The following is a 24,241-nucleotide window of genomic DNA, read 5'->3' on the forward strand; positions in this document are numbered from 1 at the left end:
CCATCGAACAAACACAGTAGCTGGTGTCAAAGCTGATCACATGTGTAGCGCCATGGCAACTGCAGATCAAAGAGAAGCTAAGATGGCAGCTTACTTCACTGTAAAGTATAGGAGGGTTTAGTTCAGCTTTAAATACCGATTGGGCTTAAACAACAAACTAAGACTCCATGTGAGATGCAGTATAGAAGATGATCCTGAGATTATTTTAGGTGTTTATTTTAGGTGTTTTGGTAAATTATGACTCCAGCTAAGACTTTACACTTTGCATAGGTTGGAAAGGGTTGTCAGGTTTTCATTGCTGTCTGAGCCCCCAGCAGGAAGATAACCCACCACTTCCTGTCCTGAAGATAAAAAAAAAGTTAAGAAAATTCCCACAACTAATAAAGCAAAAAATAAAAATGACAACCTGAGGTGTTGTAGACAGGCCAAAAGGAAGGGCAACAAATTGGTAAAGCAAAATGAAAGTAATGTTGTGGTAGGAAAATTGGAATTTGCAAGTAAGCATCCTTGATGTTCACAGGGACCAGAAATTCCCCTTTTCAAAGGGAAGCAATGGAAGTCCCGGCAGATTACAAATGGAAGGCTGACAAATTTGATAGGAGGGGGAGGGGGAGGGGGAGAGGGAGGGGGAGAGGGAGGGGGAGAGGGAGAGGGAGAGGGAGAGGGAGAGGGAGAGGGAGAGGGAGAGGGAGAGAGAATCACCGCCCAAGGTGGGTCAGATCAAGGTAAAAGGCATCGCCTTCAGTCTAGAAGTCCAGGTGCTGGCAATGCTATGGCAGTTAGACATCAAAGAAAACAATCTCGTGTCAGGGCTACAAACTAGAGTTTTGGTCTCTGCCGCAAACTTGTAATATGTTATCAAATTTGCCAGCCTTCCATTTGCCCTGGTGTCAGACGGCCATGAAAGTCGATAGGCATCCCCCCACTCTGCCAAGGCACCCCCTCATTGAGATGAGCGCTTTTTCCCAGATTTGGCAGGTTTGAAGGCCCAGCGAAACAGCATTCTAAGTTTGGACTTGCAGCACCGAAGGCTTACCTGCAGAAGCTTTGGGCTTCTTTTCCTCAGGTAAAAGGGTACTCTTTTCCTCTGTAACCTCCTTGATGCAGGTGTCAAGGGAGCCACTAGAGAGGTATTCCCCGTGAAAGGGCATTCTCACAAGGCGCTTCTTGTGCGGGAGATGTGCAGACCAATACTTAAGCTGAAGTATCCTCTGCATATGTACTAAAAAGTAGGCTCATCCTAGATATTTGGCAAACCCTGTTCACTAACCTAGCAATACAGAAGCACAAGGCCACAGACAAAATCTCCAGATGCTGCAGTACACATGGATCTGTCAAAATAGTTCCAGGGTCCCAGGCCATGTTTTTGTACCAGACAGCTAAAGTCTGGCAAACTGATATGGTCAATAGTTTGCATAGCTGGATAGCAGGGCCTTCTAAGGAGAACAAGGCTTTAAAGCTAAGTTCACCTTTCACACCCGTAACATGTTCCAGTTCCTGCAGCCCACTCCCAGCCTCACTGTGACAGCAGACGGGCGATCTTCTGACACAGGCTGCTGTAAGGTAAGCTAGATGAGAACTGAGTGGGTAAGATCTGAGAGACAGGGTTTCACTCTTGATTAGATTGCTGCCATGTACCCATATAGAAAACTGCCACTAAAGTGTTACTAAACCCAGGACCCTGCATTCACTATAGCTGGTCTCCCACAGTACACAGAACACGGAAATGCAATCGTTTTAGTAAATATAAACTGATAAATACCTTTTCTCATCAGCAGTACATAGGAGTCTTGTGACTTATATCACTGTCTACTTAAGCTTGTAGGAGGAGTGTTCATTCTCCCCTGATTGGCCCTGTGCTGACTGCATGCACTCTCCCAAGAAAGAAAAAAAAAAAAAAAACACACCAAACTGAGCACGTGCAGCCTGACTCCTAATGCTCTGTTCTATCAAGAGATGGGTTGGAGTCAGTTGAAGATGAAGATCAGAGAAGACAGGATCACACGCCTTTATACACAATGCTGAGGATTAACCCCCTGGGTTCCACAGTGAGTATAACAAGCATGCTTTACTGCATATACACACTGATTTTACTGTTGTGGGTTTAGTAACACTTTAACTCATCATGTTAAACTATATGCCTAGGAGAGAACCTAATGCAGGATTCAGGGTCTGAAGCACCATTACAGGCGACCCTACATCTTCTACCTGGCAGGGTCTGCCCCCCCATGCTAAGGAATTAATCGATCTGGGATGCTGCAAAAAGGGAGCCTCAATGATGATGTAGCCGATGAAATTACTAGAAGTAAGGTAGTAAGGAAAAAAGTTGTTTTGCTTCTTTCAAAGATACAAGACCTAAGGATACTAGTAAAAAAAAATTAGACTTGCTGAGAGTGGGAGGGGATATATTAGGGCTGTCCGTACAGTTTTGTTTACCAATGTCTAATCTTGTTTCTTGTAGTGTACGGTTAAGAAAAAAAGTATTTTTAATGCTGTGTTTCAGAGAAATTCTTTTCGCTTTCTCTTCCAGTAACACAACCAAAATTAATGGGATATCTTCCTAGTACACAACCACATGAAGAGGTTCCACTGGATCAAAGCACAAACAAAATGCTGAACCAAAATCCACTGCAGTTTGCAAAACATAAATAAAATTAAAAAAAGTGTAGAAAATTTCATCTAGCTAACCCTCCCTCCAGCCATGAAGATATCAGCCCATATTTGTATCCTATAGAGGGTAGTGAAAACAAAAAAATAAAGATTTATACAGACTCAGATTTAGGGCTATTAAATATCAACTATATTGGCAGCCATAGGGATTTTTTGAGTGGGGCCACCAGATGAACAAGATGAATGCCAGGGTGACAAACACACTCAATAGGATATAGCTTTGTATCCGTTTTTGTGCCAAATGCTCATGTCTGACTAAAGTATGTTTTTATTGGCAAAAAAAATAAAACGTATTAATATTTTATATATACAATAATCCCTGCTTTTTTCCAATTCACTCCCTTAGATGCTGATTTGAAAGAGTGCAACACCACCCACATTTACCTCAATTAAATAAAATATGAACTTGAGACCCTAGTGCAGGTTTTAAACATTTCTGATCCCATAAAAGCAAACTTTTGCAGATGCTTTTTGCAATAAAAAATATACAACACATTAAAACTGCTACACTGAGTAATTCTATTAGGATCTAGGTGCAGCCATCATTATTACAGCCTATTCTTTCAAACAATACTGGTATTTAAATGTTACATGAGCAGCAGATTCTGGCACATACACCAACACATCCTACCCACCGGCTGCAACACGCTCTGTTCAGTCCCATCTTACATTTGTGTTTACAACAGATTTATTGCTGTACAACATTGGACAGGTCAAGGCAAGCAAGGAGTGATATGTGCGATGCCAAAAAAACAAACTTGAGTCATCCTAAGATCCTTCTAGCAAGCGGCACAGGTAAGAAAAATATGTTCTACACAGAGCAGAAAAAGCCTTTGTTTGATCAAATGTCTGGGGCCTGGGCCAAAGCAATGACTTGAAGTTGATACGATACACCGCTACCTATGGCTATGCCAGAAGTGGCTATCTTAGATTTGCAGAATGTCATTCAGGGATTTATAAAGGATTAAATTACTTACCTTTTGTAGGATCTCATTTGTTAGACCCAGGAAGCTTTGCAAAAAGAAGACAACAGGTTTATTGTGCAACTGTTATGCCGCATACACACGGTCGGAATTTCCGACAACAAATGTTCGATGTGAGCTTGTTGTCAGAAACTCTGACCGTGTGTATGCTCCATCGGAATTTCCGACAACAAAAATTTGAGAGCTGGTTCTCAAATTTTCCGACAACAAAATCCGTGTCAATCGGAAATTGCGATCGTGTGTACACAATTCCAACACACAAAGTTCCACGCATGCTCGGAATCAAGCAGAAGAGCTGCACTGGCTATTGAACTTAATTTTTCTCGTCGTCGTGTTGTACATCACCTCATTCTTGACGTTCGCAATTTCTGACAACATTTGTGCGACTGTGTGTATGCAAGACAAGTTTGAGCCAACATGCGTCGGAAATAAATCCAGGATTTTGTTGTTGGAATGTCCGATCATCTGTACGTGCCATTAAAGTTTATTTCCAGTTTTACAGTCAAATTTGAGAAAAGATGTAATGGCAGACGGCAAGCATTTCTGAATAAGCTGGGTAAGCGTGAGTATGTCTCAAGAGAAAGGCTAAAGACTGGCTTTGCTTCCACTTATTAAAATGGTTGTAAAGCCTTAAGGTTTTCCACCTAATGAACTGTATGCATTAAAGGTGAAAAACCTTTTGTGCTGCAGCTCCCCCCAGATCCCCCTACCCCTTTCTAACCTGAGCCCGATCTGATCCAGCGATGTACACGAGGGCAGTACCCGGTGCTGCTCTCCTCATTGGACAGAATCAATCATAAGCTGTGACATGAGGGGGGCAGGGCCAAGTACCGGTGTCCTTGTCAATAGACGCAGCAGCAGGACTCAGGAGCGAGCCCACACAGGTGCCCCAGTGGAAAGCGGCTTTCCACAGGGGCACCCGATAAAGAGGAGAAGCCAGGAGTCCCGGCGGGGGACTCCAGAGGAGGAGGATCGGGCTGCTCTGTGCAAAACTATTGCACAGAGCAGGTAATTATAGACATGTTTGTTATTTTTAAAAAATCATAGATTTATAATCCCTTTAAAGCTGAACTCCAGGTATTTTTTTTTTGCACAGCAACATTGGTCCATCTTAGACCAATGTAGACATACATATTCCACACCTGAGGGAACCCTGAGGAAGTGGGGAATAACTGGAGTAGCTGTAACTACCCCAGCGATTCTCACAGTCTTTCAGGTTTTGTGTTATGCGGCTCACACAGACGCTGTTGAGAGAACACCTTGTCATCTGATCCGCCAGACAGATGGTGAACAGATCCCCCATCTGTCTGTTTTTTAGCAGACAGATTGGATCGGATGAGGGCGGGTGTAAAGAGACACGTCAGTTTACATCTGCTGCTCTATAAAGGGCAATGGATGGCACGATTGGGTCCTCCTAAAAAAACTGACAGGTGGACCCGGTCGGTCCACCCATGTGATAGAGCCCTAACTCTATCCTTCTCTGGCACTGTTCTTTTGCACCTGGCTGCCATACTAGCTACATTTGTATAGTTCTCCTGGAAGACCTCGAATACCCTCTCTCTTTGCCCCCAATAATGGTGGTGCATGGGTAGGTGCAATTACAGGCAAAGAGACTGCAGTGCACACAGAAAAAGTCTAAGATTCTTGGTTATTCTGGCTGAAATGAACTACATAAAACAAGGATTAACCGTAAACTGAATGGACTCTGAAATGAATTAAATCAGCCTTCCTGCTTCCTTACACTCCCACCCACATTACAACACTAACCAAACCCCTTCAGTTTAAATGATTGAATGTTCTCAGCTATAGAGATGTTAGAACAAACTTGGCCCATTAAAACCTGACTGTTCTCCTTGCATTCCAGTATCAAATTTGCTGGAAATATTGAAAGACTTTCAACACCATAAATAAAACCAGAAGCTTCTGTACATTCACTGATGACTAGTATTGCTTCAGTTCCATTCTAAAAGCTTGGGAGAGTGGCACAAGGGTTAGCTTTCTACTGAGCGGAGTTCATTTTGGAACCAGATAGAAGCCAGCAGCACTTTCCTGTGAGCTGTCACTGTTTATTCTACTCGTCATGGTGTTTGTCTAAGAGAGATCTTGCCAAGGCTATGATCCCTTCAGCAGACTGCAGATTTCTTGGAGGTGCTGTATTACTCATCACATATCACAAGTCATCTGTTCTCTAGAACATCGCGCAGCACAAGACACAATTCTCTTTGGAGAGGGCTCTGAGAATATTCATTAGCCAGTCACTTGCACAGGATACCGGAAACATTTAAACAGGGCATTTTTGCATAACATCAGCCTAAAGAATGTCTTACAATCAGAATAAACAGATTTCTATAGGCATTGTAAAGTTCTCTGCAAGTTTTTTAGGTCTAGGTGTAGTGCTTGTACAAGTTTTCAGCATAGTATAAAAATATATAGAGTATAAAAATGTATAAATACAGCTATGATCTCAATAAAGTGAGGTTTTTATTGATTTCATAAAAGTCACAATCCATAAAAAATTCTCATGACACGTTGCCATGTTTCTAAAGAATATAGATTACATATGTAGACACTACTTACCTAATTCGATTGCAATAGATAACCAATTAGAATAGCATTTCTGTGAATATGGGTGATAAATGAAAAGTTGACCCAGTGGCGTAAATTTGTATACTCGGAAGAGTATGCTGGACTAGTTCTGAGTCCCCCATGAAGGGAGGACACATCCGGAGAACTTCTTTGCCTGGAAAAGTTGACCCAGAATGTAGACAGTACAGCTATTTAAAGTGTAATTCCACACAATAATTAGTGCACAACTTTAAGAGAAACCTTGTAAATGCGCTAACCGCAAAAGTCCATGTAATACATCTTAAAGATGTATTAAAGGAACAAAAAAAAAAAAAAAAAGGCTATGTTGCAGCTTACGAAGGGCTCATTTAGACTGCAGATTAGTGCCGTCCTCTGGTAGATGCGTGTGCTTCCACCTTGGAGCTGCATGCAGATATCCCATAGATGTGGATGCACCAGCATGGACACAATAAACTTGTCAAAGTTTGACATGCTGCAGGAGCGGGTGCACGGACCCAAATGCAAAAGGACACTAATCTGCTGTCGGAATGAGCCCTAATCCATAAATTTGGTGACTGCATTTGTTTTGTCAGATTTTGTATGGTCAGTAACAAACTGTTTTAGGGTGTCTCCACTCTGGATGGAGGAGCAAAGGAGACACCTTTGAACAGATGAATGGTTGTTTTGAGGAGAGGGTAGAACCCCAAGGCACGGTTCACATATGAGCTGCATCCGTTACACAGCAGGGATCCTGTGCATGCTGGTTCACCGTTTCAGGTCCGATTTCAGCCCGAATTTTGGGCTGAACTCAGACCTGAAACGGACCAAAAAGGCACACTTTTTTCCTGCAAAACGCACCAGACCTGCTGCGGAGATATGTGAACCCGGCTCCATTGAGAGCCGGTCATTCTCCTGCTATGCAAATTGGATGCGGAGAAAGTCAAATCTAATTCGCATAGGTGTGAACCCAGCCTTAAAGTGGAATTCCAGCTTAACCCCTTCCTGCTGAGCGTACGCAGATATGTGGCCTCGGGTTTCGGGGGCAGCTGCAGGCATCATCCCGGTACTGTTTTTTAGAGCGGGCGATTGGCTTACCAGGTATAACAACCGATGCCGGTAAAAGCCGCTCGATTGTTATCCCGGAGGAGCGGGAGGGGACGTCCCCCCTCCGGCCGCTCTGACTGTGCCTCCCGTCCCACCGGGAGACCCGATCCGCGATTCGGCACTTCCGCTGTCTAGCCACAGACTGGAATGAAGCTGTAAACGGCTTTGTTCCAGTCTCCTGAATGTAAACACAGAAGCGACGTCAGAACGTCACTTCCGGTTTACTGGGCTGCCAATGGTGCCGGATTAAAAAAAATATACAGTATTCAAAATCGCCGTTTGACGATCTGAATACTTTGAAGTGCAAAGGAGGGATTGGAGGTCTTTTAGACCCCCGATCCCTCCATAAACAGTACCTGTCACCACCCATTATTGTCACAAGGGATGTTTACATTCCTTGTGATAGCAATAAAAGTGATCAAATTTTATATTTTTTTTAAAACACAATAATATAAAAATAAATAAAATAAATAGGAAAAAAAAAATATTTTAAAACACCACCGTCCCCGCGAGCTTGCGCAGCAAAGAAAACACAAACGGAAGTTGCACCTGCATTTGTAAACGGTGTTCAAATCACACATGTGAGGTATCGCCGCGATCGTCAGAGCGAGAGCAATAATTCTAGTACTAAACCTCCTCCGTAACTCTAACCTGGTAACCGTTAAAAAATTTAAAGCGTCGCCTATGGAGATTTGTAGGTACCATAGTTTGTCGCCATTCCACGAGTGCGTGCAATTATAAAAGCGTGACATGTTTGGTATCTATTTACTCGGCGTAACATCATCTTTCACATTATACAAGAAAATTGGGCTAACTTTACTGTTTTGTTTTTTAAAATTCATGAAAATGTCCCTTTTCCCCAAAGGTTGCGTTTAAAACACCGCTGCACAAATATCGTGTGACATAAAATATTGCAACAATTGCCATTTTATTCTCTAGAATCTCTGCTAAAATATATATATCTATAGATATCTATCTATATATATCTATATATAAAATGTTTGGGGGTTCTAAGTAATTTTCTAGCAAAAAATACAGATTTTAACTTGTAAACACCAAATGTCAGAAATAGGCTTAGGCATTAAAGGGTTAAATCTAACTAGCCTTAAAACTGTTCCCTCCCCCCTCCTAACACTTATGCTAACTAAGCTGTGTAAGAAAGAGGTATATATTTGATTTATTTATTTACTTTTATTTTCAGGCCGTTTTGGTCTTGTCATGTGATCCAACTCCCATGAGTCAGTTAGCAGTGGCTGCAGGGAAGAGGAGGAAGTGCAGACAACAGATGGGTCATTAAAGCCTATAGATCACGTCACCACTCCAGGCTTTACTAGACAACACAGGAAGATCACATGACTGAACTGGAAGGGCCTGAAGATAGGTAAGTATATACAGTATCTCACAAGAGTGAGTACACCGTTCACATTTTTGTAAATATTTTATTATACCTTTGCATGTGACAACACTGAAGAAATTACACTTTGCTACAATGTAAAGTAGTGAGTGTACAGCTTGTATAACAGTGTAAATTTGCTGTCCCCTCAAAATAACAACACAGCCATTAATGTTGAAACCGCTGGCAACAAAAGCGAGTACACCCCTAAGTAAAAAGGTCCACATTGGGCCCAATTAGCCGTTTTTTCCTCCCTGGTGTCATGTGACTCAGTGTTACAAGGTATCAGGTGCTCTCACTATACTGGTCACTGGAAGTTCAACATGGCACCTCATGGCAAAGAACTCTCTGAGGATCTGAAAAAAATTGTTGCTCTACACAAAGATGGCCTAGGCTACATGAAACTGATCTGCAGCACGGTGGCCAAGACCATACAGCAGTTTAACAGGACAAATTTCACTCATAAGTGGCCTCGCCATGGTTGACCAAAGAAGTTGAGTGCACGTGCTCAGCGCCAGATCCAGAGGCTGTCTTTCGGAAATAGATGTATGATTGCTGCCAGCATTGCTGCAGAGGTTGAAGTGGTGGGGGGTAAGCATATTAGTGCTCAGACCAAACGCTGCACACTGCATCAAATTAGTCTGCATGGCTGTCGTCCCAGAAGGAAGCATCTTCTAAAGATGATGCACAAGAAAGCCTGCAAACAGCTTGCTGAAGACAAGCAGACTAAGGACATGGATTACTGGAACCATGTCCTGTGGTCTGATGAGACCAAGATAAACTTATTTGGTTCAGATGGTGTCAAGCGTGTGTTGAGGAGTACAAAGACAAGTGTGTCTTGCCTACAGTCAAGCATGGTGGTGGGAGTGTCATGGTCTGGGGCTGCATGAGTGCTGCCGGCACTGGAGAGCTACAGTTTATTGAGGGAACTATGAATGTCAACATGTACTGTGACATGCTGAAGCAGAGCATGATCCCCTCCCTTCAGAGACTGGGCACCGCAGGGCAGTATTCCAACATGATAACGAACCCAAACACACCTCCAAGACGACCACTGCCTTGCTAAAGAAGCTGAGGGTAAAGGTGATAGACTGGCCAAGCATGTCTCCAGACCTAAACCCTATTGAGCAACTGTGGGGCATCATCAAACGGAAAGGTGGAGGAACGCAAGGTCTCTAACATCCACCTGCTTTTTGATGTCGTCATGGAGGAGTAGAAGAGGACTACAGAGGCAACCTGTGAAGCTCTGGTGAACTCCATGCCCAAGAGGGCTAAGACAGTGCTGGAAAATAATGGTGGCCACACAAAATATTGACAATTTGGGCCCAATTTGGACATTTTCACTTAGGGGTGTATTAAATTTTGTTGCCAGCGGTTTAGTCATTAATGGATGTGTGTTGAGTTATTTTGAGGGGACAGCAAATTTACACTGTTATACAAGCTGTACAATCACTACTTTACATTGTAGCAAAGTGTCATTTCTTCAATGTTGTCACTTGAAAAGATAATAAAATATTTACAAAAGTGTGAGGGGTGTACTCACTTTTGTGAGATACTGTACATTTTATACAACGGGACAGTTTTAAGGCTAGTTAGGTGTAAGTTGGAATTCCACTTTAAAGCTAACCCTCAGCTTTTAGTGAAGTTTAAATAGTCTGTTTGAACCAAGGTGGTCTAAGCAAACTATTACCTTCACTACTAGACTTGCCCGCTGTGTGCGCAGCCTAAGCTGTATGTAGCCTCAGCTACGCACAGTATACAGCACTGTGTTCCAGCAAAACGGAATGAATACAAAGTCGAAGATCATGATATCATTCCTCATTACGTTTTAGATTTTTAGAGTGGGGAAGGATCAGAACCCATGTTGGGTTTTTACTGATATCTGGTGTTCTATTAGAAAGATTTCACCAGATAGAAAATCACAAGCACACTGGAAACACATTTTTCTTTATTTGTAGTACAGTAGTGTAAGGCTAGAACCCGTCAGCTTTATTTCTGTCTGTGTCAGCAGGGCAGGAAGTGATGGGAAAATCTCTCTAACAGAGACCTGGCTAACAGTAAAAACTTGACATTGGTTCTAATCCATAGACGTGCGCAGGGGGTGTGCCTGTGGTGCCAATTCCCCCTACTGCCCCAGCTTCCCACCATGTTGCCACCCCCCCCAGTGCTGCTGGATTCCCACCTCTCTTCCTCCCCAGCTGGATGTTTCAGAATGGGCAGTGGGGGAAGAGGCTAGTACATATGTAATTTACTGACCCCTTCCTTTTCTAAATGAACACACTCGCTCAGTGTGATAATTAATAACTGAAGCATAGTCAAATGTGTTTACTATGATGCGCATAGGAGTGCACATAGGGTATGCCGGGTGTGCCTGGGCACACCCTAATCACCTAGTGCGCAATAGCATTATTGCTCTGTGTGGCACCAGGGAGATCAATGTGCCTAAGCCATATATATGTAGATACACACACGCATGTGTGTGTTTGAGCTTTGGGCTGCACACCCTAATGCAATAGGCTGCGCACGTCTATGTTCTAATCCTTTCCTACTACTTCCAAAAAAAGTATTGTTGGATATACATAAATTCAGTTTAATTCACTGCAGCCAGGTTCCAAATAACTCCCCACATTTGCTTTGAGTGGGTCTGCATCCTGAATCCTTTTTAACTTCATCTCCTTCTTCAAGAATATACTTTGCAGCCACTTCCCAGTTCGGTTTGGTTACAGTAATAAAGTAGATGCTCTGAACCGTGTTACTGACATTTTGGCACAACACATTTTCATCATGAAGGAGATAGCAAGAAGCTTACATGGGTGTGTTTGGGAATCCTGCATTTCAAATGTACACATGTAAGTGGTACTGGTACAAGCAGAGACAGGCAGAGAGAGTAAGGGGGAGAGGGAGGAGGACACAGGAGATAGATAGCAGGCTACGGATGGCGGAGGCATGCAAACTGACCAGTGTCAAGGCACAGCAGCCATGATTATCGTGGTCAGTTTGCAGGGGGAGGGGCATAGCCAGGCAGGATCAGCCAGGTATTTCAGGTGATACATGGGTTCAAATTACACAACACAAGCACTGTGCTGTATAACATGATTTAAGGGAACAGGATCTTTATTTTTTGGGGGGTTAACAAATGCTTTAACTGCGTTAGCTCACACACGGATTATCTTGGGGTGTTTTTATGTTTTGTTATAAGGGCTTATGTGGCAGCCTCTACAGTCGGCCCTAGCTTGGCCTCTGCGAGGGCTGTTTTTGTAATTTCCTCTTGAAATATTCTATAAACAGAATTTGAAAATATATATATATATATATATATATATATATATATATATATATATATATATATATATATATATATATATGTGTGTGTGTGTGTGTGTCGTTAGTGTATGTTAAAATAAAACTCAACAGAAACATCTGATTGGCTGCTGATTTTCAGCGTTCTTATAGATTCCAAACAACAGTGCCATCATCCCTTGCTAGGTGGTCATATTGGCACCACTTAACGTTGAATAAGTGTACTAACAAACTCACATCATATGCTTACTTTATAGCAGGTACATTCTTTTCACTGTTAAAAAGCACTTCAGAGGCTTGCATGGATTTCCTGAATGTGAATCAGACAAGCTACAAGTGCTATATTTAACATTCAATAAATTACTTCCTGCTCCAAACAAGACCAAAGATATATTTTGTAAAAAAACACTTCTTACACAAAGAAATCTTGATACTGACGATGCAAAGCTTTGTACTCAGGTATACTGTATGTAGAAAACAAAGTACATCCTAGATCTCTAAACACTCTTAATGTGGAAAAACCATTTCTTTTGACTGGTTGGTACAAGCCTACAAACATATTGCATTACCTGAACAAAAGTACTCCGACACAAAGATAAAAGATGCTAAACTTAATTTAGGATAATCAAACAAGGCCTCATGTTTTCATAAAATTCAACAATTCAACAAACATGAATAATAATCAAAGCTTTAAACAAAACATCAATTTCCGACTGGCTGAAATACAAGAAATTGCAGAGAACGTGGTGCACTCCAGATGGTACAATGGCAAAATTTAAAACCAGACTTCAGGAATTAAACAAAATCTACCCTTGCAGTAGGGCTCCCTGTACTGCAAGGGTCTACGAGGGAGCTGGAGGGGCTGCATTTGTTTCCTTACCACTGTTCTGGCTGGCTCCAGTGATTTCCTCCTCTCCCTTCAGCGCTCCATGCTGTGGGCAGGCTTTCAAAGTTATCACATACAATGTAGAGCTATCAACTCTGCATAGTACATGGAAAAGGCATCAGTGTTACCACAGCCTAAAACACCTTAGAGAGGAGGCTTTGCGGGACCGTTTGCAACTCTGGATGGACCCTGCTGGAAGACATGTAGTACTACTTCTTATTCTTGCCTCTCTTGCCCCCATTGTAGAAGTCAACCATTGTAGTTAAGAGCGGGGGGCGGCTACAAGGGTGGATTTTGTGTAATTCCTAGAGCTGGGCTTTAAAGTGATTATAAGGTTAATTTGACAGCAACAGGAGCCGATGTGCCTGAGTCCAGTGAGGAGAGCGGAGAGAGCTGGTGCCTAATGGTCACATACAAATAAAGCGACGTTTCAGAGCTTAAAGCAGCCCTATATCAGGCAAACACTATTGCAGACATGCACCATATTTATATAGTGAAATAGGACAAATGGGACAATCAATTTGGCATACAGATAATTGCCACAGTACCCTGACTTCTCAATCCTTGGGGTGGTTACTGCTTAGGTAGGAGAGATGGTTCTATATCCCATTGGTCCCTTTTTCACTATATATATATATATATATATATATATATATATATATATATATATATATATATATATATATACACACACACACACACACACACACACACACACACACACACACACACATCTGCAGGAGTCACTGTGGCCTGATGAAGTGGCTTCTTTAGGCTCCGAAACATTGCTCTTTTTTATATGTGACTAATAGCTCTAAACTGAGCTTGTAATGCTTTTGTGACTGAAATGTCAGTCTAAATGAATTCACAACAGGTTGGAAACTCATTCTGGAAGGCTATTCGAGACAGACTGCTAACACGTGATCATGTACCAACTGAAAAACAGTTATGAGCAGGCATTGAGATTACGTGTACATTGCTCATTGGCCAGAGTGGATAATCCAACAGTCAAAAAGGTCCTTGGAGCAAAAAAAAAAAAAATCAATACATACAATTATTTGTGAAAACTTGTCTGAAAGGTTGGTTTACACTTTAAGAGCCAACTGTACCTAAAACAGTGTCTAAACTTCAGTGTTATATATTAAATCACATGCTGACATCTTACACTTTCTAGTGGTTAAAGCGTTACTAAACCCACAACAGTAAAATTAGTCTGTATATGCAGCATAGCATGTTTGTTATAATCACTGTGGAACTTAAGGGGTTAATCCTCTGCATTGTGTAAAAAGGCTGCACTGTCTATCTGGGGAAGGCCAGCTAATACAGTAGCCGACCTGCACATGCTCAGTTGTGTCTCATGCTGGAGAGAACAGTTTCTTGGTCTCAGAGCTAGCCAGGTCACATGATATGGACATCACACATGTGGGCGTGTATACAGGCTGAAGTAAAATTTACATGTTTACATGATAAACTGCGCAGTTTATCATGTAACTGTGTTATACAGATCATCCAAAAAGGTATATAGTGGCAATATTTTAATGTAAAAAGATTTATAAGCTGTGGGCACTCGGGGGGGGGGGGGGGGGGGGGGATGAACTATTTTCATATTGCTGGGTTTAGTAACACTTTAATCAACAAAATATTTTTATGTAATTCAATACAAACAAAGAAGAGCAACCTTAAAAAATGCAAGGCGCATCAAAAGTGTCTTTAATGTAAACACGAGCATTTATCAATTCCGTCATGCAGCAAGTCAAAGCTAATCAGGAGCAGCGAGACAGATTATGCAAAAGATTGACTATTAACTTCATACCAACTTCATTCATAATTTCCTCCCTAATTTAAGGTGTTACTAAACCCAGGACCCTGCATTCACTATATCTGGTCTCCCACAGTACACAAAACATGGAAATGCAATTATTTTAGTAAATATAAACTGTTAAATACCTTTTCTCATCAGCAGTATATAGCAGTCTTGTGACTTCTTACAGTGTCCAGCCGAGCACCGGGTAAAGCTTGCAGGAGGAGTTTTCATTCTCCTCTGACTCTCATACGAGACTGCATGACACCTGCTTTCTGCCTGGACAGTGCTGAGTGGCCCTGTGCTAATTAGATGCACCCTCCCCTCAAAAAAACGCTCTAGCAATACACACCAAACTGAGCATGCGCAGAATGTCCCCAAGGCTCTGTACTATCAGGAGATGGACTGGGAACAGTAAAAGAAGGGGAGGATCAGAGAAGACAGGATCAAACAACCTATTTACACAAAGCAGAGGATTAACCCCTTAAGTTCCACAGTGAGTATAACAAGCATGCTTTACTGCATATACAGACTGTGTGAGTTTACATTAAACTGAGATGAAATATTAGCTGCCATTGCAGGTGGCCATCTGCACACACTGATTACCTGTTGCATAAATGTGAGTGAGATGAGTAAAAGATGCCTTCATCTCCTGTTCTCCACCTGTAGAGAGCTCCTCAGATGTGTTTCGACCTTTTCAGGGCTTAATCGTAGAGGCCTCTCCCGGTAACAGCAGGAGAGCCTGGGAACTGCAGGTGGAGAGGGCACTGCGCCGCCGGGTCTGTGAAAGTGATTGTCTGCTCCACTTCCAAGCCTGGAGATGGCTGGCGAAAACCTGCACAAGCTAATGGCTACTACTGTAGCCATCAGCTTGTGATTAAAGGTTCACATTTTGGACCTACTACCTATGTCCAAACAGCTGAACTAGTTAAGATGGGTATACATGTTGAGTTTTTTTTTTTTCATTCAACTAGTGGGTTGAACGGAAAAAACCTCACAAATCCTGGAATCAACAGCAATTTTACTGTTGTGGGTCACACTTTAATGTAGCAGCAAAGCAAAATAAAACCTGCTCTAAACATTTTCTAATTGTTCATTAGTTTTGAGTATAAATCTGTCCCATCACCAGTGATTAATCTTACGTGCGTCTTTGCAAATCTGTTTCAGTTTGCGGCTCACGATTCCACATTTTGAGAAATTTAGGGTGGATATTGTTAAAGCGGTGTTCTGCCCAAAAATGATAAATAATTAAAAGCCAGCAGCTACACATACTGCAGCTGCTGGCTTTTAACAATAGGACACTTACCTGTCCAGGAGTCCAGCGATGTCGGCACCGCAGCTGATGTTTACATCAGCTGTCGGGTGCTGCTGCCACCACTGCGGGTAAGGGAACCCGGCAGTGTAGCTTTACGGCCTCACGCCGGGAACCCTACTGTGCATGCGCGAGGCTCTGCTCCTCTCTCCTACTGGCCCGGTGACAGGGAGAGGAGGAGGGAGCCCCGCAGTGATGTCACGGGTATCCTGTCCCCCCTCCCCCCTGAAAGGTGCCAATTGTGGCACTGGAGGGGGAGAGGAGACAAATGAGCGGAAGTTCCACTTTTGGGTGGAACTCCGCTTTATGGATTGTGGTAAGTGTCTCACGTACCATAATGCCCATCACCTTTTACCTGGCAGCAAGAAAAATGAAGTCTACCAATTTCCTTTGGTGTCAAGGGAGGTCAGAGACAGGCCTGTGTAACAAGGCTTTCCAAGGGTTATGGATTTAATTATAGTTCAAGAGAAATCCAATCTGATTGTATATGTAAATAAAGAACGGACAAGCTTTAGGACAGTTCCATCATATATGTGTTAAAGTGCCACACTCCCCACAACCCTGGAAGCAAAGGAGAAGCACTGGGAATGAATTTAGCAATGCAGTTGGGAATAATATATCAGCAAAAAAGCAACTTGTAAGAATGTTCTTAAGCAAAGGTGTTAGGTGAGCATTTCTCCATGGCAGTCCAATCCATGGCAGTCTTATCTACAGACTCTCCTAGGTCTCTTTCCCATTTCTCCATGGGTAGGTGATTCAACCAGCTCACCAAGGTGGTAAGGGCAGTATATAAGGTGCAAAAAAGGACCATTTATGGGGATCCTTCAGACAGCATTTTTCAAACAAGGTCAGGTATATTGGCCAACTACATCAGTAATGTTTGACGGCAGTACTGATGTAGTATCTAACCTGCACATATCAAAATGTTTCCGTATGGACCAGTTTCCAAAACTATAACGTATGGGAAAGATCTGATAAAACGAGATAAATGTACTTTAAAGCCAGCCACAGACAGTTCAAATCTCAGCCGGTTTAGCAGGGACCTGCAGATTTTCAAACCATGTATGGGCAGGCTGATTGTACCCTAGTTGATCGATCGATCACCTACAACCTAACTGTTGGATTTTACATGCAATTCTTGCTAGCGGCTATTATAGCCACTAGTAGTAATCAGTGTGTTTTCCTGGTGGGGATGGCTCCAGGAGAGCACAATGGCTTTGCGGGAGGGTTTCCCTCATCACCACAGTCAATGTTAATGGGGAAATCAAGTGATTCTATTTCCTGCAACCCATTGTTTCAGGAAAGGAAATTGTTCCATCTATGGCTGGCTTAGGCCATGCAGAAGCCACCAGCAGAGGCCATGCAGAAGCCACCAGCAGAAAACCAAAGTCCCATTTCCTTAAAGAATATAGGGCATACTATTGGGGGTCATAAACTGTCCATATTCCAGATGCAAATACTCAGAAAATCTATTGCATATACTTTGCTAAATGAGAGGCAGCCTCCTATGCATTTAATTGTGTCTCTTAAGTTGTTTAATTAATGCTTCTCAATATATGTGAACACTGTATATGAACGTACAGAGGACTTTCCCTTTAAATGTAAAAGGCTCTCCCATGTAATACCAAACATTAGGTAGCATAGAAGGTCTTGTATTTCTGAATCATTCTGTGTCTCACATGGACGCTACAAATAGCATGAAAGTAGGGGGAGGAAAAAGCTGACGGTTTGTGACAGCACATAGCAACCCACTCATAACACCACCATAATCCTACCCACCTTTCTTTGCAGTTTCCATTTCCTCTTCTGTCCAGCGTGAACTTTCATTCATCTCCATCGCAGCTGTGAAACAAAGAACAATTAAAGCTTAATAAAAAGAAATGAACTAAAAAAATAAATAAAAAAACACTACAGTACACATACTGATAAAAACCTTACCAAGCAAATACCAGACAGGCGTGCTGTGAAGTTAGCTGGGACAGGCATCCACATTTTTAGCCATGCTAGTGGCTGATTTGGAGCATGACTCACAGCAAAACAGAGGGCAGACGTTTCAGGTCAAGTGGTAACAACATAATGAGATCCAGGGGCTTCAGCTGCGAGATGCTCTTGCCAGTGTACATTTTTCGAGAAATTCAGTTTCTCAGGCTGAAAACATTCGCTACCATTCCACTTCAAATGGCCCATGAAAGAGAGAGCAATGGGCTGCGGGCACTTAAGTATACTGCACTGATTGGACCACGATAAAACATGAACAGTTCACGTAAAGGACAAACACAGGACAAGAAAAGGGGAAAGTTGCGGAGACAATTAAAAATAGCTGAGCTCTTCATGCAGAGCGTCTGCTGCTGCAAGCCCCTGACAACTATTAGCCCCGGCCCTTTGGGGAACGCGCAGGAACATCCTTTCCAGTTCACTGCCTCGGATTTCAGTTGGCACCTCTCTTGGGCACATCACAAGTAATTTTCTTTCATAAGACTCCCCACAGCCACAAGATGGTAAGGGATAGCACACCAGCAACTTATGTCTGCCATACTGTGCGATAAAGAAGAAGCGCGACACCCACACAACACAGACACAGAACAACACTGCAGCAAAGGTAGTAAAGTCTCTGCAACAGATGGCATTCTTATGTATTCATTAATTAGTAAGGAACTAAACTTTCCATTAAAAGTGCAGTAAATGCTTAGTGTGTGATACTAGGAGCAGGCAGACAAGTAAGAATCCTTCAGCAGCACAAGTTAAATAATACGCTGTCAGTTTGTCGTCATACTAGAAATTGTAAGCGAATGTGAAAGTAACACCTGCCTTTTCCTTACAACAAAAAAAGGATTCAAATATCCTGTGCATAGGTTATCCCAAATAGCAAAAGCAAACCTTTAACCCGACCTTTGAGAAGCAGCTTTGTGTAAATAGTGTGCAGAAGGAAAGAGAATACAGCAGATCAATTTTGATACCTTCAGTATCCTCTCTAGCAATAAGCCTCAAGCAGCAAGTCTGCAGCAATGTCCAGATGCAAAGCAGATAACTGATATGCATACAGGTCCCAGCTTATCATGTGCACTTGGTTCTTTCCTTTATTTAAAGTGGTATTAAAGGTTCTTTAAAAAAAAAAAAAAAAAAACACGTCATACTTACCTGTTCTGTGTAGTGGATTTGCAGAGTAGCCCTGATCCTCCTCTTCTCAGGTCCCCGCCGGCGCTCCTCTCTCCTACCCCTTGCTGGTGCACCCAATAGCAAGCCACTTACTATGGGGGCACTAATGCATGCTTGCACCTGAGCCCCACTCTATGCGTCCATAAGGTACATAGAGGCGTGGCTTGGCCCCGCCCCCACTCTCTCCTCATTGGCTTACTGTCTGTGATTGACATCCTCATTGGCCATCTCAGCCAATGAGGAGAGAGAGACCGGAGGTGGCCGAGGCTCCCGTGCACATCGCTGAATTGAGAGGGGCTCCGGATAAGTATTTTTAGAATGCATCAAGGTAAAAAACCTTTAGCCTTTACAACCACTTTAAATCGCTTAAGTGTGCATTACTCATTCTATGAAAAAACTAAGGTTGATCGCTTTTGTTCTTTTTTATAAATACTTTATTTTAACAGAAACAGCATTACTAGTCCACATAACAAGAGATAGTTCATGACCATGACAGAGCACACAATACAAAGCGAGATATTTTCATAGTTAATTACATCAATGTTCTTCTGTACATCAATAACATCAGCTTATATCACATTATATTAAACCTATGCTGTCATCTTCAGCGAGCAACTTTGTTTCACGCAAAACTCTAGGCCTTAAGAGGGGGGAGTAAGGGACAGAGGGGACCCGGTCACCCCCCCCCCCATGACATATAGAATGAGCTTAAGATGACGACAAGGCTACTGCTGAGAGGCTAAGGGGGTCTGTTCTTTGTAAAAGGAATAGGGAGTCTAGACTATATTTCTCATTTTGCTCTCACAGAACCATACTAAAGTTCTCCATTTCTTGGATTTCAGTTAGCTCAGCCAATGAGATTTGGTGGGCAGGGTGGTACTTTTCCACACGGGAATACACGCCTTCACAGCAGTTAAAAGCTGTTTTAAAAGTGATATTTTTTTGATGGACAGAGGGGTATCATGTACTGAGAAAGCTTGGATAGCTTTTCAGAGTGCAGCTAAGCAGTGCGAATGGGCAAATCTCCTACTTCCACTACTGTATTTTGACAGCAGAACCTGCCTGCTGTGAAAACACCACAACAGCAACTGCATGTGACTGAATACAGCCACTGTGTGGCCAACATTTTTCTGGCTGGGAGGGGTCCAATATGGTCACCCTTCGAGCAAATTTCATCCAGTTAATCAGAAATCGCATGAAAGTCATACAGTGTCTAGCTCACTTTACCTTCTTCCCTATACCCGCACCTCTGTGGTTATCACCAGAACACGTGTCCCCTCTGGCAGAATTCCCTTCACTCCCTGTATATGGTAACAACTCTAAATGTTGAATTTCCTCTAGCTTTCTATCAGCAGTCACCAGGACAAAAAGAAATGTATCTTCCAAAGGTTTTTACCCTTCTCGAGTCTCAAATTAGAATAAAAATGTGTCTGGAGTTCCAGTCTATGTGCATTATACGGAGGGCCACCATTTGGGAGATAGAGCCGGCCCTCCTGTACCAGGCACAGACTAAATCCATTCAACAAGGCATGTGGGCAGAGAGGGGACTCTTTAAATACCCTGATTATACAGTTGTGTATTATCTAAATATTATCTGTACAATTACATTTATAAGCAACAATTGTCACAATGAGCATGGCACATGGCAAAACATATGACTGTCCACAAACAAGCGCTACACTACTAGAGGTTCCTCTACAATCTACTTCCAGATATGACTTATGCCCTGTACACACGATCGGACATTCTGACAACAAAATCCAACAGATTTTTTCTGACGGACGTTGGCTCAAACTAGTCTTGCATACACACGGTCGCACAAAGTTGTTGGGACTATAAATGGGGCAGTAGCCAATAGCTTTCGTCTCAATTTATTCTGAGCATGCGTGGCACTTTGTGCGTCGGATTTGTGTACACACAATTGGAATTTTAAAAAAAATCAGATTTTGTTGTCGGAATATTTTATATCCTGCTCTCAAACTTTGTGTGTCGGAAATTCCGATGGAAAAAGTCCGATGGAGCCTACACACACGATCGGAATTTCCGACAACACAATCCAATCGCACTTTTTCCGTCGGAAAATCCGACTGTGTGTACAGGGCATAACAGTTGCAGCATATATGCAGCAAAGGCTTTCTCCCTTTTCTTCAATGAAAAGAAACGATTATCAGTTATCGCTTCCATAGAGGTTTTCCTACACGTTGGAATATTTCTTAGCGCAACAACTGTTTCCAGAGATCACAGGAGCAGTCACATAATTTGCTTTTATTGAGCTGTGTATACTCATCTGCTTGGTCAAACAAGAATTTTGTCTGCACATTTCACAAATACAACGAGTGCCCACCAGTGGTCTAATTATAACATTGCATCTGACTACACTATGCTAATGTTCAGATAATGACACAAGAAAAGGGGAAATAACAATACTAATACTACTAATAGACCCCAAATCTCTCCATAAAGAGGACTTGTCACAGACCAAGCTGTCTCAGGGGTTTGGGGGTTCTAAGTAATTTTCTAGCAAAAAAAGTAGATTTTTACATGTAGGAGCGAAGTGTCAGAAATGGCTGGGTACAAAGTGGTTAATGCACCATTTTAAGAAAAAAATAAGGTAATTTTGACATTTATGGTAGCAACGCATCTCCAAAAAGTTGGGACAGGGTAACAAAAAGCTGACAAAGTGGTACTAACAAGGAAAAGCTGGAAGAACATTTTGCAACCAATTAGGGTAATTGGCAACAGGTCAGTAACAAAATTGGGTATAAAAAGAGTATCTTAGCATATCAAAGTGTCACAGAAGTAAAGATGGGCACAGGTTCACCACTCTGGGAAAGTGTCAAACAGAATAATGTTTCTCAATTTACAATTGCAAAGATTTTAAATATATCATCATCTATAGTACATAAATATCAAAAGATTTTGAGAATCTGGAGAAATCTCTGTGCACAAGGGACAAGGCCAAAATTACCGTAAATATTGCATACTCATGATCTTCAGGCACTGCACTGACCAAAAAAAAAGGCAAGAATCTGCGATGGGCATCACTGCATGGGCTCAGGAATACTTCCAAAACTCACAGTCTGTAAATACAGTTCTCCGTGCCATCCAAAAATGCAAGTTAAAGCTCTATCATGCAAAGAAGAAGCCATATCTGAACATGATCCAGAAACACTGCCTCTTTTCTGGGTCAAAGCTCATTTAAAATGGTCTGTTGCAAAGTGGAAAACTGTTCTGCGGTCAGACTTTGACATTCTTTTTGGCAACCATGGGTGCTACATCCTTCGAACAGCAGAGGACAGGGACCTTCCGGCTTATCAGAGCTCAGTTTAAAAGCCTGCATCTCTGATGGTGTGGGGGGTGCATAAGTGCATATGTTCAATGCTGAAAGATTTATCCAGGTTTTAGAGGAAAGCTTTGCATATTCCAGCAGGACAATGCTAAACTGCATGCTGCATCAACTGGTCTGCCTGCAGTCCAGACCTTTCACCAATTAAAAGTATTTGTTGAGCAGTTAGAATCCTATATCAGGCAAGAATGGGACAACAGTCCTCTACAAAACTCCAGCAACTGGACTCCTCAGTTCCCATACATTTACAGAGTATTGTTAAAAGAAGGTGGGATGCTACACCGGAGGTAAACATGGCTCTGTCCCAACTTTTTGGAGACGTGTTGCTGCCATCAATTTTAAAATTACCTTCTTTTTTTTTTTCTTAAAATGGCACATTTTGTCAGTTTAAACATTGGATGTGCTTTTTTTAAATTTTATATTGTCAAAAAAAATATGGGTTTATGAGATTTACAAATCATTGCATTCTGTATTTATGTAGATTTTACACAACATCCCAACTTTTTTGGAATCGGGGTTGTACAATGATTTTAGGATGAAAACATGAAATATACTCAAGTAAAAACATGTAAATACTTATTCTATTTAAACATGCATTAAAATAATGCAATGTGTTTTTATTTTCCAATAGTGCTAGCCCTGGGCTGATCTGTTTTTTTGTTTTTTGTATTTTTAACACCCCCCTTCCCCTTGCAAGAATAAAGTGGCCACTGTGCTGGATTGTGGGTGTGGTGTGGTCTAACAGTGGGAGGAGCATGGTTAAATAAAACCTGCAGCCTAACCCCCCCAACCCAGAATCCTGTTCCAGACTAACCCCAGTACAGACCTCCCTTCCCACCATAACCCCCAGTACAGACCTTCCTCCCTTCCTTACTACAGACGCCCCCCCCAGCCTAACAACCAGTACAGCCCCCATTCTTGGCCTAACCCACAGTACAGACCCCTTCCCCCACCCCTAATCCCCAGTACAGAAACCCTCACCCAATACAGACATCTTCCCCCAGTACAGACTGCCCATGCCAACCTAACAGCCAGTAAGACCTCCTCTTCGTGACTAACTCCTTAGTACAGACTGTCATCAGCACAGACGCCCCTTCAGCACCCCCCCCCCCCCCACCCCACCTCTTAATTGGCATTTCAAGGTGAGGCTGTGTTCCGTCAGACTAGGAGACCTGTCAGAATTAGTAACGGAAATGAGGTTCCGTTGCTGCCATCTTGCTACACCCCCCACCCCTCCACAGTAAGCATACACCCACCAGAGTTTTGCATTTCACACTTATTTTTAACAGTAAACGCAGCTTATAAGGTCAAATACAGTATTTATAAATCCGACTGTTTAGATGTTGAATTTTAAAAGCAGCAGAAAACTTGTTGATCTCACAGGTTTGCTAATCTGACAGAACACCTCTGCTTTTTTAATTCAACATGTAAACAGTCCGATGGATTTGCAAATACTGTATTTGGCCATATATGCTCCGCTTACTGTTAAAAACTGTAAAATGCAAAACTTTGGTGGGTGTATCAAGATGTTCGCTGCCCCCTTCTTGGTATATCCTTACTGTGGAGGAGTGCGGGGTTTAGCAAGATGGCGGCAAGGGAACGTCACTTCCGTTACCATTTCTGATCGGTCGTCATATGTGACGGAACAGCTGCAACACCCGAGTATCAGCACTGGGTTCAGGCCACACCTCTTAGTGCGCCACTGCTCCAACATTGAGGTGGGGC

General features: G+C 42.4%; 1 protein-coding gene across 18 annotated transcripts in view; it reads right to left on the reverse strand.

Moving 5' to 3' along the window:
• NCOR2 (nuclear receptor corepressor 2) overlaps positions 1-24,241 on the reverse strand; it is a 712,221-nt gene that overhangs the window by 190,001 nt on the left and 497,979 nt on the right. For all 18 annotated transcript variants that reach the window (XM_073627809.1, XM_073627730.1, XM_073627722.1 and 15 more), the window contains exon 17: positions 17,794-17,856. In XM_073627809.1, coding sequence (XP_073483910.1) covers positions 17,794-17,856 — 63 coding nt within the window. The remainder of the gene's footprint in view (positions 1-17,793; positions 17,857-24,241) is intronic.

This window comes from Aquarana catesbeiana, linkage group LG01 (genome assembly GCF_042186555.1).
Source record: "Aquarana catesbeiana isolate 2022-GZ linkage group LG01, ASM4218655v1, whole genome shotgun sequence".
Lineage (NCBI taxonomy): Eukaryota > Metazoa > Chordata > Amphibia > Anura > Ranidae > Aquarana > Aquarana catesbeiana.